The sequence below is a fragment of the Mastacembelus armatus genome, chromosome 13 (genome assembly GCF_900324485.2).
Source record: "Mastacembelus armatus chromosome 13, fMasArm1.2, whole genome shotgun sequence".
NCBI lineage: Eukaryota > Metazoa > Chordata > Actinopteri > Synbranchiformes > Mastacembelidae > Mastacembelus > Mastacembelus armatus.
Window position 1 is genome coordinate 248,963 of NC_046645.1, and position 19,605 is coordinate 268,567.

At 43.7% G+C, this 19,605-nt stretch overlaps 2 protein-coding genes across 2 annotated transcripts; one reads left to right on the forward strand and one right to left on the reverse strand.

Annotated features, from left to right (window-relative positions):
* Window positions 1-55: 55 nt before the first annotated feature.
* On the reverse strand, window positions 56-9,357 carry sgpp2 (sphingosine-1-phosphate phosphatase 2). Its single transcript, XM_026296981.1, has 5 exons — window positions 9,030-9,357; window positions 8,090-8,251; window positions 3,173-3,352; window positions 1,270-1,359; window positions 56-615 (listed from the first exon to the last, which is right to left on the reverse strand). Exons 1-5 carry the CDS (start codon window positions 9,255-9,257, stop codon window positions 70-72), a joined length of 1,206 nt encoding a protein of 401 aa, XP_026152766.1. The 5' UTR covers window positions 9,258-9,357; the 3' UTR covers window positions 56-69.
* A 5,323-nt stretch (window positions 9,358-14,680) lies between these two features.
* rnf228 (ring finger protein 228) lies at window positions 14,681-15,451 on the forward strand. The gene has a single exon (XM_026299170.1). The coding sequence runs from the start codon at window positions 14,681-14,683 to the stop codon at window positions 15,449-15,451; it is 771 nt and encodes a 256-aa protein (XP_026154955.1).
* The last annotated feature ends 4,154 nt before the right edge of the window (window positions 15,452-19,605 follow it).

Sequence of the window (19,605 nt, forward strand, 5' to 3'; positions counted from 1 at the left end):
ATATAAATATGAGGTACATTTTGGAAATTGCAAATTCAGAACCTTGTATATCAGTCTTACATGAATAAATCACAGCAGCCCCAGCAGAATAAAAGCTCTGTTGACCAATATACAGTTAACAAGTCCAACAGTTGTGTATGTGGCAAATTTATAGGGCACTTCAATCTCTTTCCTCCTCCTGGCACTGATGTCACCTTTTGGCACCCTGTACCAAGCATACAACACCTGGAGACTCATTGTTTTCATTACCTGCCGGGTGCCCACTAATGCTACAACTCCCACAAGGAAGCGGGCCATGCCTAGAACCAGTGCTTTTACTGTCAATGTGGGTAGGATTACAGGTAGCACCCCCAGGGGCTCAAATGTCTCCCCCAGCTGCTCATTCACCCAGTATCCCATGGAGCACCCAGCTCCTACTCCCAGGATTGTGATAGTGTCCCCCCTTGTAGTGCTGTAATGGTCCAGTTCTGGGTAGGTGTAGCTGAGGAAGAGCAGCAGTACCAATGCCAGAATGGGGGAGACAGGACTAGTGAGCTGGAAATGGTCAAAGGTTTCCCAGTAAGGGTAGGTGAGCAGCATGAGGGTGGCTGAGATCAAGGTGCCACAGATCACATCCTGGAAGCAGAACAGTGACGATACTTTACCAGGAACATTTAAAACATAGAAACATGGATATACACTTTATTACAGAGACGGAGATGATCCGTAAATAAACAGCTAAACTAGAAACAGCTGGAAACAACTACACTGATGTAACAAGAAACAAAATTCCCTAACAATACCTTTAAAGCTCACTAATTAATACACTGTAAGACATTTATAGTTGTTTTTACAAATTACACATACTAAAGAGCATTAGACACTGCTGTGTGGATTTGTTCAACTTTGCAAAGAGAAATTTCTAATTTTTCTGCAGTTTCTTTCTGACTTTAACATAAAAATGATAATTATTAAATTATCAATAAATTATCATAAATGATAATTTTTTCATATTCAGGGAAACATTACTCATTAAGAGGAGTTTCAGCAGTGAGCCTGGGTCTATTTTTACTTAAACATAACTGATTAATAAGTCTTTTCTCTTTATGTCATCAAGACTTTCAAATTAAAAGACTGCATCCTATGGTGCCTGCTGAATTAAGTCTTGAATCAAAGCTTCAGCCAGTTTCATCTCAAACAGATATGAATAATGAATTTCTTGTGCTTGAATGTTTTTTCCTGTAATTAGTGTGTGCGTGCGTGCACACGTGTGTGTGCGCAGGGACTCACCAAAACTGAGTGCATGCCTGTGTACAGACGGCTCAGACACACCAAGGACGACAGCGTCACCGCGATCAGCAGACCCACCTCAAACTGGAACTGACACAAAAACATGCACGTGTCTCACTGACCATCACAGTGACTGGTAAGTCCATACTACACCCACACAAGGACAAATACTGCTCCCTGATTAGGGCGATTAAAGATGAAAGCTGTTAAAGGAGAACGCTACCTAAGAGACGTCACATTCCTCAGACAAATTGTTTCTATCCTCTGCTATTTCTAAAATCATTTAGTTAGTAATCAAATCGTCACTTCGTCGACCCTGTTAATGTTGACATGCAGCTCCTTTTCTGCCACTTGTCCATTCTGCCTGGTTGACGTACAGCCCGTCATCAAGTCATTGGCTCCTTTCTTCCTCTACTGTCTCTGTCTTCTTTTCCCTCCCTCCTTTACCTATGGCAGCAGGTTTTGTTCCCTCTTCTATTTCAATAACAGTGAGAATAGAGGACTTGTGTATTCATTCACCACCTCCTGTGCCCCCCTTCTCTCTGCCTTTTTTCCTGTGTCTTTTCCTGTCTTTTGCAGCTGGAAGCCTATTCACTGGTAGTTCATGAAGAGAGGTTTTTTATGAATGGCCACAAAAGATGTCAGGGACAGGAGGGGGTCACTCTGTGATTGACTGTCGTGACCTCTGACCTGCTCCGGGAACAGGCTGAGCTGCCCCGAGGCCTTGTGGCCATTCAGGATCCTCTACAACAGCCTGCTAGTCATCGACAGCTATGCATGCTCTTTTCTTTCAGGGGACTCCTTCAGGAATTCCAGGCCTCAGTTAAGTGCTCTACTGTACATGACGATTCCTGTGACCTTGAAAACAGCAGTGTAAAAGCACATGATGGAGAGGTGGCTGACATAATCTGGCCACAAATCAGGCTGACAGCTGTAGAGACCGTAACCTCCTAAGAGATGGACTTAGCATTCCCTCTGTGATTCGTTAAAACACAGTGCTTGATAAAGACAGCCTGAGACTGAGCCACTGAGTGTTTTATTGACTTGGCAATAGAGTGAAAGAGGGGAAGAGTCAGGAGGAGGAGGAGGAGGAGGGAGGTACAGACATGGACTGACAGTCATTGACTCGGTCGAGTCCATCAGAACACTGAACAGCAGCTTGACGGCTGTGACTGATGGTGACTGCTGGCCCCGCCCCTCTCTGCCCATTGTCCAACAGCTCAGTCGGGACTCTGTGATGGACAGCGAGACCACTCCCTTCATCCCACTCAGCTATCGGCAAGCACCCCGACATCCACGGGCTCCCAGTCCCTAAAATTTAACCTCATTCAGCACCGACTTTAAAGAAGCTGCTCGTTTGGATCGACAGCAGTTACTGGCGCCTCACTGATCTTAAACGAATCCATAAAAATGGAAATTTAATAGCACTGCTAATGAGATATCTACTCTCAGATTTAGAGTTCAACACCCACTTAGCCTGTGCTTCCAAGCTCTAATGAGGTGCAAGTCAGTAGGCAGCCATGGTGGTTATATGATTTTTCATAGTAACGAGCAGGGTAACAAGTGACTACTACAGTTACAGTCAGTTACTAATCACGACGCAGTTGTACAGTAGTTGTTATACTGTAATATCACAGGACAGTGATGGTAATGCTGGAAAGACAAACTAAAACAAACAAACAAAGCTCATAGTTTTTAACAGAGGTTGCTAACATGGACATGTTTAGCAGACAATGTTTACTTAGTTTAATACCATGCAAATGTTTTTTATGGAATGATGGAATATCTTTGTTTTGGCATTTATTCATATTCATGAACTACATGAAAAGTCATACCCCAGTAATATGTTTAGTACTTCAGAGCTGGTTTACTATGTTTAATCACAACCATGAGCAGTGCTCACCTGTATCCTCAAAGGGGCGCTGAGTAAAAAGGTGAAGGAGATGGCGGTGGCAGCCATGGCGTGGGTGGACGGCAGCCCGTATTCTGCGTCGACACGTGTCTCCAGCTTAACCACAGGGGGTGAGAGAGGGCGAGGCAGCTTCAGCACATCCTTCATCACTTGGCCGACATACATCACCATCTGAGAGGGAAGGTACAGTACATGTCTGTGAAAAGCTCGGCCGTTTCATTAGTGCCATCTCTCAGTTTTGGAAAAGCTTATTCTGAATTGATACAAAATTCTGGATTTTATGAAATTTCACACACATTTTCATGAATTACTAAATGAAAACAATGCAATATATTTTGTTGTTCTTTAAAGAGCCATTATGGTATCTTTCTAGTGCAACATTAACTTTTATTTAAACAGCTAATACAAAAAGGCCACATAAGAGTACTGCAGTGTACTGATTATAAAGGCAGGAATTACAGATGGGGGATGATAAAATAATGAGCAGAGGAAGTAAAATTCTGATTAGGCTATGCTCTAAAACTCATAAATACATAATCACCATTCCCACTCAACAAAAAAAAAGAGGAAGGGAAAAACTACAGGAGTGGAACTAAAGTGCAGATGCTGCAATAAAAACAGCGGCAAAATCTGTTGTAACAAACTGAGAATTGAAGAAGAGATTGATGACGCAGCGTCTTCAGCTGGTGGGTCCTGACACAATGACACAGTCGGTGAGGTGTGCGTGTACGTATTAGTGTCTGCCTCCTGCCAAATCTGCTGCCTATTCTCTTTCATGAGATCCCCAGCGGCTCTCGGAAGGCCAGCTTGCTCCAGCTCCAGGTTTATTTAAAGCTCTGCCTTGTATATTTAATGAATGGCTGTCTTAGTGAGGAGCGGGGAGGCAGAGCACGGAGAAGAAGCAGGACACTAATGTGTGTGTTTAAGGGAGAGAATAGAGAGGTTGTTATTAGATCTGTACTGACACTGTAATCAGGAAATGCTTGTTACCATGGCAAATAATATAAAAGTATGTCTACTGTAGTACTGACTTGTACAAACAGAGGTACACAGAGAGAAAGGGAAAGAAAGTGACAGAGAATAAAACACTGAAACAGGCTAAAAAAACGAGGACACCAGGACATTACACCACCTCTTTCCAAAACTATTGGAATTAACAGGCTGATATAACTTCCACACCATTTCCCCAAAGAGTGGAGGCAGAAAGTGAACAAATTACTGGCCACAGGGATTTGTTCCCTCTCAGGTGCATTTGTGAGGTCTAACACTGATGGGTGATAAAACCTGACAGATCCACTTCGTCCCAAAGGTGTTTGACAAAGTTCAGATCAGCCAATTGAATTCTCACACACCAAACTGAAAAAAAAAACCTAGCTCTTTATTGACGTGGCAGCATTATGTCGAAATGGACAAAAACACCTAAAATATTATTTTAAGTCATTAAGAATTTCTAATCCTGCCATAATACAGGATGTTGGTTTATCTGAACTTAACTTTTGTGTAGTCCTAATCAGTGAATGTCACTATGCTAAATTAAGACAAAAGTCTTAGGCATTGTGTCAGTGCATTAGCATTCCTAGTTGTTAGCATAGTGGCATTAGCATTTATTTCAAGAAGTGCTGACATAATTTCCAGAAGCAGAAAGCAGTCTATAATATAAGAGTATAAATAAGGGAAATAACAAGATTTATGGTTTACAATAAAGTTCTTTCCAATAACTAAATCTTACTTTTCCACCTCTCCCTGTCCCTTGCTCATGCCTGAATGTAAATGTATTATTCCAATACTGGTGTATGTATCTACACACATGCAACCAGACAAGAAAAACTAGTTCTATTAGGTGGGCAATAAACAGAGGACAGACAATGATAAACCCATTTAGCCCGTCTGACCCCAATCATTCGGCATGGCTGGGTATTCATACATCAAGCCCTTGTGTGTGCACATCAATGTGTCCTCCGGCTCTGCTTCACACAATGAATCTGCCTACCAGTTGAAATGCTTGCATGAGACGAGACGCCCCCCTCCGCCCCCTGCACTCACCGTCCACACAGTCCATCTCAGCTGCCTCCAGTAAAGCCATCATACCAGTCTCACTGGTGTCTTAGTACAAGTCACATCAAAGCACTGACCCAGAGCCACTTAGGTCACATTAAGGCGACAGTTACAGACAGATCAAGAGACATAGACACACAGATAGTAGCACTGTGTGTATGTGTGTGTTTTCATGAATAAGTGCATTGATCAAAGCCCGAGAAACTTTGGACTTTGATCTGTCAACACTGGATCAGAGTGAGTGAGGTATGTTGGGCTGTGGTGTAGTTTGCACAGGAGAGGGGTTAATACACAGGTCATTGTTTGTTTTGGTCTGCAATGACCTGAACTGACTGCCTGCCAAGGTGCTGCAATACAAGATTATGCTAATAGAATCAAATAGGATTTAATATCGTATGATGATAATAATAATAATTTTACACAATGAAAATCTTAACAGTAAAAGTCTTTAGAAGTTTCTTGACTGTAGAACTCGGCAAATAATAGAGCTTGATTTGTATAATGGGCATTTTGGGAGTCATGCTGCTTCCCACTCTTTCAAATCGAGAAGTATTTTCTGCAGATATATAAGAGTTCAACCATAATAAGACTGTGGAGCCAATATGCCAAATCCCCAGGGCATGGTTCCTGCAATTTACTGAGATAGCCTTAATAATGCAGTAAAAATGGTTGTTCTTCTGGGTCCACTTTGAAAGTTGAGATCAGTCATGGCTGACTTTCTCATCGACTTAAAATTCTCTGGTGTTCTTTTATAAATGTGCTGCCAGTTCGTACAGTATGTTTTGCTGAGTATGGCTTCGTTTTCCATTAATGCAATTCACCCACTGTAATTTATAGCCTGTGTTTTTCCATTTATTTATTTTTATATATTATATATATATATATTTATTTATTATTTATCATTTCCAAGTTATGAACTCTTAACCAGAAAGTTGTGTCCTAATCCCATAATACATAATAATTTTAAGCATGTGTTGAATATACCTTCAGTATAATGTGTCCAAACACCAAAAACCAGTGCCTGAAGAATCCTGTAAATGTCAGTCTACTAAGAAAAACCTTAATTTATGAGTGCATTGTTGATTGACTCTACCACAGTGCAATCCAGAAAAACCAAAAAAGACTTTCCTGACGTCCCATCCAGTAGTTGAGCTATTTTGGTCATAGCCAACGTGTTGGACCATATATAAACATGTTTTGTTTATATAACAAACAAGCACGTTTATACAGTCCTGTATAATTTCTGTTTTGCTGAATGGGTCTTCATTATTTTATCAATACAACTCTGTCCTTAACTTTTGTTCTGGGTGTTTCTAAACACTTTTGAACTTGTAGAGAAAAAATGCAGTTATTATGCCAACAAAAACTGCACTGACCAGAGTTCCTTTGTAATGATGACAGAACAGGGTCATGCAGAATGAACAGAAGTCTTTTATTTCCAGACAAACAGTTTCTGATGTCCAGGCCTTCAAAGCCGATGGCTGATTGATGACTGACAAAGACTGTATAGCTGAAAAAGGCTGGTCTTTTGAGAATAAAGTGACTTTCTGTCATTGAATGTGACACTCTTCTGTCATCATTGCTACAAACAAATTAGGATAAAACACCAAAAAATCAGAAGTGGTAAAAACTCTACCTGCTTCTTTCTACACAAAATGTACATCTTAGTGTATGCCCTTTGTGTCATTACGTAAAAGTACGACTTGACCTTCCAGGCAGCGCAGTAGCTGTGTGATTTGCATAATACAACACTATAGTAATACCGTACAACGCTGCTATGTAATTCATGACCATATGGTTAATGACAGTCATTGCTTTCTAAGTCAACCAAAGTCACCCTGAAAGTAAAGGCAGCAGAGGATGGCGAAGGACACAGGTACATGTGTGTATAATGTATGTGTGTGCGCGTCATTCATTGGCCTGCACTGTGGTTGCACACGCTAGTCTTAATTTGCATGGATGCACTTCACTTGTTGTTGTGAGTGTTTTTTCAGTTTGTGTAAGGGAGACACAAGAGGGGTGATGGAGCGCACCGCCCTCGTGAGTCTTAGATAACTCCACCGGCACAGTGGCAGGATGCTGTTAGAAGTCTGAAGTGTGGGGCGATGTGCCCTGAGGGCTGACAGACCAAATGGTCGGTCCAGAGAGAGAAAGCTCAGAGCCCTGGTGAGGCCAATAAAACACTGCTGGTAGATGAGGGGGCAGAGAACAGAGTAAACCTGGTAATGTCTGTCTAGAGGGGGCAATGAGTGTGTTTAGCAGGCAGGATGGGGAGTGTCAGCATGTGAGTGTGTTAGTGTTTGTGTGTGTTTCAAAGGAGTTCACACAAGGGCCTGTTGCAGTCAGGATGCCAAAAGAATGGTATCTCTTCCCCTGAGGGGCCAAACATGGAGTTCAGTCACAGGGCACCCACCAAGTGCTCATGGCAGGGACACAAAGGGCACAAAAACACATCACACACTCTGCAGGGAGTGAATGCTGTCTGTGTGTCAAACACACTCCTGGGATCACATTTGACATGTTTTCAGGGTCTCTTGTTGTAATGTGCTGGATTTTGTCAGAAAAACATCTAAAGGGGACATCCTAGCAGCTTTGTTTCCACTGATGTGTCCTCATATGTGACCTCAGCGTGTCAGAGACACTGGTCAGACTGGCCCCAGTGTCCCCCTGGGGATATATGGACATGGCGGTGTCAGAGACAGGTCACTAAAGGGGGAGGTTGAAAGGTGAAGATGGAACCACACAGAGAAGAGAGGTGGCATTGTGGAACAGACATCAGACCAGAAGAGTTTGTTCGCACTGAGGTGACTCACACGTTCAGACACACAGATTCTCTCTGTAGCTGTGACTTACAGTCCACATGTTGACGAGGCGTCGGCACAGGAAGGGGTCCAGGTTCCAGTGAATGCACGGCAAACAGGTGATGTAGAAGATTTCATGGCCTAGACCTGACGACACCAGGAAGAGAATGTGCAGCAGCCAGTTCCTCACTTCATACTGAGGCCCGATGGTGCCCTGTCAGAACCGAAGAAGCACGTATCAGAACAGCACAGACAGTACAAGGTGTCTGAAGAAGGCTCCTGGACCTCTGTCAGATTTAGATGAACCCTTCTCCCAGCCAGCCTTTGTTGGGAACACACCTTGCACCTTTTTTGCATTAAAGTTCTGCACGTCTACGAACACGACTACAAACAGTCCGAATCAATATAACCCACAATATGGGTCCATAACAAACCAGTATATTACCCATAATGCAACTGCTAAGCTCTTTCATTTGAACCACAGAAGATCTAATACAAGTGCTTTTGTTTTTACAGGGTTATTAGTATATGCCCCTTTCTGGGTTTCACATCCAAATCTACTCAAATCGTTTACTCTTTCCTTTTGTTCTGCGGCTTGAGCTCCATGAGCATTTAAAAAAACCTATATTGCATTTTGTGGATTAATCATTAGGAAATGTTGTCAACACACCCAGACAGCCTACTCCCTTCACATTACTAATGAATGCTAAGTCTCTGGACCTTAACTGTAAACATTTGACATGTCTGAAGATGAGGATCTGGTGTGTGACAGACACCCAGACAAACAAGAAAAGCCAGTCACACTTTGGCTGTAGTCTCCATATAAAACAATAAGAGTTAGAGTTAGACTAACATTTACTTCCCTCATTGCTTTTAAAACAAATCAATCAACAATATCAACAATGATTATACAGATCAGTTTTGCTGTTTTAATAACATCTGGCTTTATTGCTCCGTGCACTTTACATATCGATGAGCGATGAAAGACGTACCCCACCGGTACATCCGTTCTCCTTGTATTCATAGTTGGAGTTGTTGTCCTGATGGTCCCATCCTTTCTTCAGCTGTCCACGTGACTTGTCGGTGAGGTCCGGGGTCCCTGTCAAAGTGTGCGATCCCGATTGGCTGTGATTAACTGCTTCGACGAGGAAGAGTCCGCATCGTCTCTGGAACCGGGCCACGAGCTCCGGGTCATGCAGGTAAGCCAAGAGCTCCAGCATGTCAGGCGAACGAGAAAAGTCAGGACTGGGTTTTCAAAGCAGGTGAGGTAATGGAAACGATCACCAGAGAGGACAGGGTGCAGAGCTGCGCACGGGTGCGGTTGCCGTGCGCCACAGGTGTGAGAAAATGGGGCGGGGCTCGGAGGGGGAGGAACCGACGCTCTGGATTAGCAGTAGAGGTTTGTCCGACCTTTAGACAGGGATGGCTCGATCGTTATCAGAACTCAGACTGTCCACAGCAAGCCGAAGATAAATGTGGTGCTAATTGCAGGATGGAGCTTGTATTAGCCGAGGCTGCTGAGACCTCACAGCAAAGCAGAAGGTGGAGCTACAAAGTAGGAGCTGTGATTCAACTATTAAACATCAGGTAGGCTGTGAGACAGAAACATCTGCATTTAATGTGCAGCTTTTACCTGTGAAAGATGAACAACACAGTTTTTCCTTCCCATGGTTGTTTAATAGTCAGAGGATTTGCTGACTGTACTAGAACATTGTAAATGACATTTACTACATCAGCAGTCAAAAGGCCTCACTGGACGTAGGGAGACTAATAATCCTTGGACTGGATGATGGAGGCTATTAGTAATGTTACAAATAGACGGTTTAGTTTAACAAAGACACTTCTCTAATTTGCTCCCATCATTATTATGTGACTGTGTGAAGCTACTGCAGACAGTTAATCAACTAATTCACACATGCTCTATAGTGACATATGGAGGAGCTTTATAATCCACATCTGTTTCTCTTGTCAAACCTGTAGAGCATCACACAGTGAGAAGGCTCAGGTAGGCTGGCTCAGGTACGCTGGCTCAGGTACGCAGGCTCAGGTACGCTGGCTCAGGTACGCAGGCTCAGCTAGGCTGCTAAATGAACACATGGTTAAGTAGCTTGTTAGCTTGGAGGTTAGATAGCAGTGGATGCTTTGTGAGATATCTGGGGGAGATTCTTTGACTGCATGTTGACAGGAGATAGCTGGTTGTGGTTGGTTAGCGTGCTGTTACCTGTGTGTGTGTTTGTGTGTGTGTGTGTGTGTGTGTGTTTGTGTGTGAGAGAGAGACCCTGTAGTTATGTCTACACAGTAATTTAGTTGAACACCATGTTCCCATAGTGTTTCATTCAGACGCCATGTGGTTACTGGTCATATTGGTCGAAGTACAGTGATAGTGGTCGGACACCTGAGTGGGCCTGGCTCTCGCATGAAGCTGCCTAACTAGTCTGTTGGTCTTCCTGTAGGTACAATAACTGGTTTGGTAACTAAATGCTAGAGAACCATACTGATAGATAACAAACTGAGTTTTTCCAACACCCTGTTCTCTATGTGGCTTAAAACATCATCATGTGTTAAATTATGTCCAGTTGGGGAAATAACTTATCAGGAACTGAATTAACATATACCTTTATGTGTACAGCAAACACTGCCTTTAATCCCACATAAGCCTCTTTCCAGGTTATTTGATATCGTAGGTAACAGACCAGACTTAATTATGTTCCTGGTCTTCCTGAGAGCACAGACCTAAGGGGAACAGTCTTACAGTTACTGGGACACTATTCAAATTCTTGATATGATTAAAATTACCAACAACCTTTTGTGCCCCTTTAAGATAAAAATAGGTGGTTTAGCACAAAGGCCTGACTTCAAATCATGTGACCCAGAGTCATGAGTTAGATGCTGTACTTTACCAACGGATCAAATTATTCCTAATGTTTGGGACTATTTTACTTCAGACTTTCAAAACACTGCACTGAAACATACATGATCATGTTTGTAATGTGTGTCAATCAGTCCGTTTGTCTGCAATGCCTGTAAATTTAAGTCCTTGTTAAAGTGAATGTGACATTTTATGAATTTTACACAATTTGAATTTTAGCAAACACCAACAATGAAACTTATTTTCTAGAAATTTCCAGTTTTCTTTGTAGTGAAGCATTTCTGTAGTGTCCAACATGACATGTTGTTATGAAGAGTGAATCCCAGACCTCAGTTTGGAGACCAAACCGTGTCATTGCGCATTTAAATGTAGAACCTTAGGCTGGAGATGTTCTCCGACAGAGTGGAGATGTTCTTCATCTCTGACTGAGTGGAGGTGTTCCCCGACAGAGTGGAGGAGTGGAGATGTTCTCTGACTGAGTGGAGATGTTCTCCAACTGAGTGGAAATGTTCTCCGACTGAGAGATGTTCTCCGACTGAGTGGAGATGTTCTCTCTGACTGAGTGGAGATGTTCTCTGGCAAAGTGGAGATGTTCTCCGACTGAGTGGAGATGTTCTCCGACTGAGTGGAGATGTTCTCCGACTGAGTGGAGATGTTCTCCGACAGAGTGGAGATGTTCTCCGACTGAGGGGAGGTGTTCTCCGACAGAGTGGAGGAGTGGAGATGTTCTCCGACAGAGTGGAGATGTTCTCTGACTGAGAGGAGGTGTCTTCTGACAGAGTGGAGATGTTCTTCAACTGAGTGGAGATGTTCTCCAACTGAGTGGAAATGTTCTCCGACTGAGAGATGTTCTCCGACTGAGTGGAGATGTTCTCCGACTGAGTGGAGATGTTCTCTCTGAGAGTGGAGATGTTCTCTCTGAGAGTGGAGATGTTCTCCGACAGAGTGGAGATGTTCTCCGACTGAGTGGAGGTGTTCTCCGACTGAGTGGAGGTGTTCTCCGACAGAGTGGAGGAGTTCTCCGACAGAGTGGAGATGTTCTCTGACTGAGAGGAGGTGTCTTCTGACAGAGTGGAGATGTTCTCCGACTGAGTGGAGATGTTCTCCAACTGAGTGGAGATGTTCTCCAACTGAGTGGAGATGTTCTCTGATTGGAGATGTTCTCTGACTGAGTGGAGATGTTTTCTGAGAGTGGAGATGTTCTCAGACAGAGTGGAGATATTCTCTCTGGCAGAGTGGAGATGTTCTCTCTGACTGAGTGGAGATGTTCTCTGACTGAGTGGAGATGTTCTCTGACTGAGTGGAGATGTTCTCTGACTGAGTGGACATGTTCTCTCTGACAGAGTGGAGATGTTCTCTCTGACTGAGTGGAGATGTTCTCTCTGACTGAGTGGAGATGTTCTCTCTGACAGAGTGGAGATGTTCTCTGACAGAGTGGAGATGTTCTCTCTGGCTGAGTGGAGATGTTCTCTCTGACTGAGTGGACATGTTCTCTCTGACTGAGTGGACATGTTCTCTCTGACAGAGTGGAGATGTTCTCTCTGACTGAGTGGAGATGTTCTCTCTGACTGAGTGGAGATGTTCTCTCTGACAGAGTGGAGATGTTCTCTCTGACTGAGTGGAGATGTTCTCTCTGACTGAGTGGAGATGTTCTCTCTGACTGAGTGGAGATGTTCTCTCTGACTGAGTGGACATGTTCTCTCTGACTGAGTGGACATGTTCTCTCTGACAGAGTGGAGATGTTCTCTCTGACTGAGTGGACATGTTCTCTCTGACTGAGTGGACATGTTCTCTCTGACTGAGTGGAGATGTTCTCTCTGGCTGAGTGGAGATGTTCTCTCTGACTGAGTGGAGATGTTCTCTCTGACTGAGTGGAGATGTTCTCTCTGACTGAGTGGACATGTTCTCTCTGACAGAGTGGAGATGTTCTCTCTGGCTGAGTGGAGATGTTCTCTCTGACTGAGTGGACATGTTCTCTCTGACAGAGTGGAGATGTTCTCTCTGGCTGAGTGGAGATGTTCTCTCTGACTGAGTGGAGATGTTCTCTCTGACTGAGTGGACATGTTCTCTCTGACTGAGTGGACATGTTCTCTCTGACAGAGTGGAGATGTTCTCTCTGACTGAGTGGAGATATGTTCTCTGACAGAGTGGAGATGTTCTCTCTGACTGAGTGGAGATGTTCTCTCTGACTGAGTGGAGATGTTCTCTCTGACAGAGTGGACATGTTCTCTCTGACTGAGTGGACATGTTCTCTCTGACTGAGTGGACATGTTCTCTCTGACTGAGTGGACATGTTCTCTCTGACAGAGTGGAGATGTTCTCTCTGACTGAGTGGAGATGTTCTCTCTGACTGAGTGGAGATGTTCTCTCTGACTGAGTGGACATGTTCTCTCTGACAGAGTGGAGATGTTCTCTCTGACTGAGTGGAGATGTTCTCTCTGACAGAGTGGACATGTTCTCTCTGACTGAGTGGAGATGTTCTCTCTGACTGAGTGGACATGTTCTCTCTGACAGAGTGGAGATGTTCTCTCTGACTGAGTGGAGATGTTCTCTCTGACTGAGTGGAGATGTTCTCTCTGACTGAGTGGAGATGTTCTCTCTGACTGAGTGGAGATGTTCTCTCTGACTGAGTGGAGATGTTCTCTCTGACTGAGTGGACATGTTCTCTCTGACTGAGTGGAGATGTTCTCTCTGACAGAGTGGACATGTTCTCTCTGACTGAGTGGACATGTTCTCTCTGACTGAGTGGACATGTTCTCTCTGACTGAGTGGAGATGTTCTCTCTGACAGAGTGGACATGTTCTCTCTGACAGAGTGGACATGTTCTCTCTGACAGAGTGGAGATGTTCTCTCTGACTGAGTGGAGATGTTCTCTCTGACAGAGTGGACATGTTCTCTCTGACTGAGTGGAGATGTTCTCTCTGACTGAGTGGACATGTTCTCTCTGACTGAGTGGAGATGTTCTCTCTGACAGAGTGGACATGTTCTCTCTGACTGAGTGGACATGTTCTCTCTGACTGAGTGGACATGTTCTCTCTGACAGAGTGGAGATGTTCTCTCTGACTGAGTGGAGATGTTCTCTCTGACTGAGTGGAGATGTTCTCTCTGACTGAGTGGACATGTTCTCTCTGACAGAGTGGAGATGTTCTCTCTGACTGAGTGGAGATGTTCTCTCTGACAGAGTGGACATGTTCTCTCTGACTGAGTGGAGATGTTCTCTCTGACAGAGTGGAGATGTTCTCTCTGACTGAGTGGAGATGTTCTCTCTGACTGAGTGGAGATGTTCTCTCTGACTGAGTGGAGATGTTCTCTCTGACTGAGTGGAGATGTTCTCTCTGACTGAGTGGAGATGTTCTCTGTCACAGGAAACAGCGAGCTGACGCCCCCAGTTGACCAAATCAGCGCATCCTATTGTTTGACATGTCCACGTAAGTGCGGACGAGCTGCTCCTGCACATCCAGCTCTCTCTCTCTCTGCAGCGGGACTTTAAGGCGACACATCGCCGCCTCTTCCTCGCTCTCTGCTTTATGGGATGTTCTCGGAGTCACCGCCATTACATCATCCGTTCCCACAAAGCCGAAGACGAAATGGGAGGTTTTTAATATTTAACTGGATCCCAGTCGCTCAGTCTGAGCTGCAGACGGACGCTGTGGGGATTATAAAGGATGATGGCGTTTCAATGAACGCGGAGGAGAGGAGGGGGAGAGGAGGAGAGACGTGCACCGTCATCAGCATCTGTCCGCCAGCTCCCTTTGTGTTCACCGGAGAATGTGAATGGCGAAAGATGACATGGCAGAGGTAGATTTGGCACCGAACGGAGCGGAACCCCCCGGCGAGACCTCCTCGGCGTTTCCCTACGAGGAGTACGAATGCAAGATCTGCTACAATTACTTCGACCTTGACCGCCGGGCTCCCAAGATCCTGGAGTGCCTGCACACGTTTTGTGAGGAGTGCCTGAACACGCTTCACCTCCGGGAGGAGCGGCCATGGCGCATCAGCTGCCCCGTCTGTCGCCACCGGACTCCGGTGCCGGATTATCGGATACAGAACCTGCCCAACAACACGAAGGTGACGGAGGATTTTCCGCTCTACATCGACTCGGACCCCTTGCCTCAGGACGCTTTGCCGCCGTATCCTCCCCCGCTGCACCCAGCACTTGTCGCTCTTCGCCGGGAGGAGGCGTCGGGGACGTCCAGCGCCAGCCAGGCGACCCCGTCCACCACCGTGTCCACGGCCACGACCCTCTCCCAGGACTCGGTGCGGTACGACAGCTGTCAGAGCTGCAAGAGGGTGGCGCTGACTACCGGCTGCGTCTGTGTGATCTTCTCCTTTCTGTCCATGCTGGTGTTGCTGTTCATGGGCCTGATCTTTGTGCACAGTCACAGCATTCCTCCCTCCCCGGCGGGACCCATCTGCTTGTCCGTAGCCAGCATCCTGGCCATGTTCTCCGTGGTTGTCACATGGCTCATCTGCTGGCTCAAATATAGACCCGACCATGAGACAGGCCGCGCATCCGCCACCAGTAACTCGCGGAGAAACGCCTGACAGGCCAGCTACTGATGGCGATGTTGTGTTGTGGCTGTGTGATTATGTACATAGTACTGGCAACTGATACTCCTGCTCCCTTTACTTTTTCTAGGAATACATTTCGTCCAAAATGGCCTTTTATCAGTATAGCAAACACCCAAAGGCCTTCATGTTGTTTGGAGCAATAGGCCACATGATCCTTGATAATCTTTTCCTTAGGTTGTGCACCTGAGTTTGCAGTTGACCTCAGCTTAGTCTGAGCTGTGGCTGGTTTGATGACTGAATGTGAAGTGCTAATTTCCAGGGTCTGACACCCTCCCCAACCGTTTCCTGCTGAATAATATGCATATCCCACTATACCACTCACTGTATGATAACTGTCCACCATGATTCACTCTTATATCTCAACAAAGCACTATTGTATTGTACAGTTATTTGGCAATGTTCACTTTGAGGTTTCGAGCAATGGACTGGCTTTTACAGAGGCCTTTATGTTTATATGAGAAGCCTCCAAAGTGTCATTCAGTTAAGGAGAATCCACAATCCAAACTGTAAATAGTCCACAGAGAAGCGGTGAGTGGTTCTGGGTAGGTGTGATCAGCCTTTCTTCCTAATGCCTGTGCTTTAATTAGTCTGCAGGATGGCACTGTTTCCGTTGTCACAATGAAAACTGCACCTCTTCCAAGAATCGAAGAGATAGCTTGTATTTTGACCCTGTGTTTGGCCACCTTTGTGCATGTTAGGCTACTGAAAGGCTTTTTGTTTTGAATTTTCTAATGGAAGGGACAATGTGTCTCCTGACTTGTGTGCCTCACCTCATTGATGAATGAAGCAAAACGTCACTGTAATCACCGGCCTCCTGGCACTGACAGCATCCAGCTGTGGCGTTGGCAGGGAATTCCTATTCCTGTCACAGCATTTACACATTGGAAATTAAAAACAGGGTTTAAGTGGAGCATCTACTTCTGAAAATGTGGGTGGTTTGCATCTGGTTTTGAGGAAAGGCCAACGAGATATGAGTTTATAAGTATTTTAAGTGATGGAATCCAGGCTAAAGTTCATCTTCAGCTGCTTCCAAATGCATGTCCACTTCTCTGCTTCCTTCAGTTACCTATGAGAATCTAATGACAAATCTCTAGGCCAGACATGGTGAACAACTCGGTTCTGGTTCCACTGAGACTGTCAGGAGCCATAATTACCTCTGGAAACGTAATGAGCCCCAGAGGAGAGCTCAGATTATAATCAGTACTTTATAGAGTCAATTCTTTCACTAACACGATGCAACTATTGAACTTTGTTGAATTAAAACATATAATTTACTTTCTATATGTTTTCTCCCTTGAGATATGCATTGAATTGGCTTTTCAGTGAAATCAGCTCATAACAAAACAAGGCAATCCAACTCCAGAGCCTTTAGCGGGTGGGCTTCTTATTATGAATGTTACTGTGAACTGTTGGTAAAAATCTGTGTATGTAATTCCTTCTATAATCTCTAACTATTTATTTATAATTCTTAAAAGTCGCAGTTTTATATTTGTGGTGCAGTGTAAGGCCATTGTATTGACAAACATGTTGTGGTCCGTGGAGCATGTGAATTGCACTCCTGTGTTACGTCCCGGCTCCCAGACCTTCCTGACAGCATGTCCTATAGATTTCAGAGATGATCTGGACACCAAAGTGGTTAGAACCAAGTGCTCGTCCTTGCACACTAATGGTATCCCTACCTCACTGCACGAGGAAAAAGCAAAAAACGGTGTAATGTGATTATTTACCCCCACTGCAATCTGATTCCCATGCTTGCTTCAGTCATTCTGTTGAACATTTTCCCAACCTCTCGATGCACTTTCACCCTTTTATTTGACACAAGTGATGGGGTTCGTCTTTGACAAATGTTAGCATATTGTATTTATTTCAGAGGACATAGAAGATGTTGGTTTTTATGAGATTCTGTGGTTGTTGTTGAAGTACCAAATGTATTTGCACAGAGAAATGTTCCTTATGTGCTGTTTTACATACATGAACACATTTCAGTAATAAAGGAGACATGAATAACTGCCGCATTCATTATTTGTCTCAGCACAGTGCAGCCAACAGCTGATAGCAAAGCCTGTTACCAAGGCTGTATTTTGTCTTGCCTAGTCTTACATAATGATGGGTAATAAACTGAACATGATCCGAGGTGACACATCTAGCATCCTGCTGTGCATCACATGTGCCCCCTACTGGAAGCCAAAGGATGCTGCATGCTGTTTAAAAAAATAAAGCTGGTTGGGGGGTGTATGGGGAAATCCCAGCCCTCAGTGTCAGCCCGATGCATTTCTCATGTAGGTCTAGTTGTGTAAACTTCTAGTGGCTAAAGCTTGATTAAAAGTAAATAGATTTTTCAGTGTGGATTGGATGCTGATGTGCTGTTAATATCAGAGGTTGGGATGTGTCTGATGTGTTTACCAGTTCATACAAGGCTCCATTTATAGTTGAAATAAATTAAACCATTCAGCAGCAGATTTTCCCTCATAAACACACAGAACTGATAAAAACTACTGTTCACTATTCATCATCTAATCACATGGTTACAATTCAGGGCTCATATTAACTATTACCCCTAAATTAATGCTGCCTCCGTCCTTTTATTTTAATTACCCACTATTAGGCAGTTCTGTGTAGCAACACAACACAAAAGTCTATTATTATTATTATTGTTATTATTATTATTATTATATAGGCCATGACAAACACAACTAGGCAAGTTTTTGCAAGAATGCTGGACTAGAGACGTTTACTGGCTTTCATGGAACTTTTGATTCTGTGTGTAACTACTTCTTAACTACTTCTATTTTTAGTTTGCTAATTGTTTAAATATTGTGTATATATGTATGTATATATATATATATATATATATATATATATATATATATATATATAGATAATGGTGAATTAGGCTTCACCATCACACAAAATTACAAGATATTTAAACTGCATCAGTAAACAGTACATCTGTAGGGTCTGCAATAAATACATTTTTGTTAATGAATAAAGTTTAAATGATGGTTATAAGAAAATTAACTTTGCTAATTATTAACTATTTGCACATTAAAATAAAACAATAGGCTATTAAGCACAATGTCACTTTATATATTATTTAGCTTGTTAGTAGCATCAGTCATATAACCATTATCATGAAATAAATTTTCAAAAAGTATTTGACCCATACAATTCACAATAACACTGCTCTGGTGGTGGAAGTAGAAGTTAAAGTACCAGTACTCCACTAACTGCATTAAAATAAGGTTTCAGCAGCAAAATACGGTATTTCAGGTAAAAGTAATACTCATCATGCAAACTGACAACCATAAACTTAGTCACATACTTTATATTGCTGACACGTGACTGCCTAAGAATAAACATTTTGGTTTTGTTTTATAGGCCATAATTTGGAGTCAAATCTATAGACGCAGTGGAATAAACAGAACAATGAAGTCGCATCTGTATCGTCTCTCTCTGTCAGCCGCTTTATCATCGTAAGGAAGAGATAAAGTTTATTCATCCCCGAGGGGAAAATCATTTTTTACCGCAATAGGACGCATGGGAAACTAATTGATTTGACAAATATGTGTTTGTGAATGGACTGTGCTCATAGCATGTGATGCAACTCATTTATTTCTCATCAACAGAGATTTCTGACTTTGAATTTCATCCCCCGGTAATGGATTGGACACGGAGATTCAGTGTCGCTTTTAAAGAAAGGGCCGAGGTATGTATTATGCCCCTCTCTGTTTTCCATTTGCCCCCTCTGTGTTTTTGGCTGTAATATCCAGTTTCAATAAGATCAATGACACTCCCAAATCGTCACGTTCGTCAGCCTGAAGACCGATGCGTTTTGTCCTTTCAGGAACAGGTCAGTGCGAACTGGGGCCTAACTCGAAGCTTTTGTTTTGTTTAACTCATGTACCCAGAGAAGGTTCATGTATGGAGCCGGTCAAAGACTACAGCTTCTGTAGTCCGCCCGTTTTCGCACTGAAGGACACTTTTTGGTTTTAACACATGTGAAATCAGTCAGAAACAAACTCGCGTTTCCTTTGTCTTTGAATTCCTGCTATGACACTTGCAGGCTTCATCCATCACTGGGCATGATGATGCTCTTCTGTCAGAAGGTAATGCCATTCTCTTTAGCA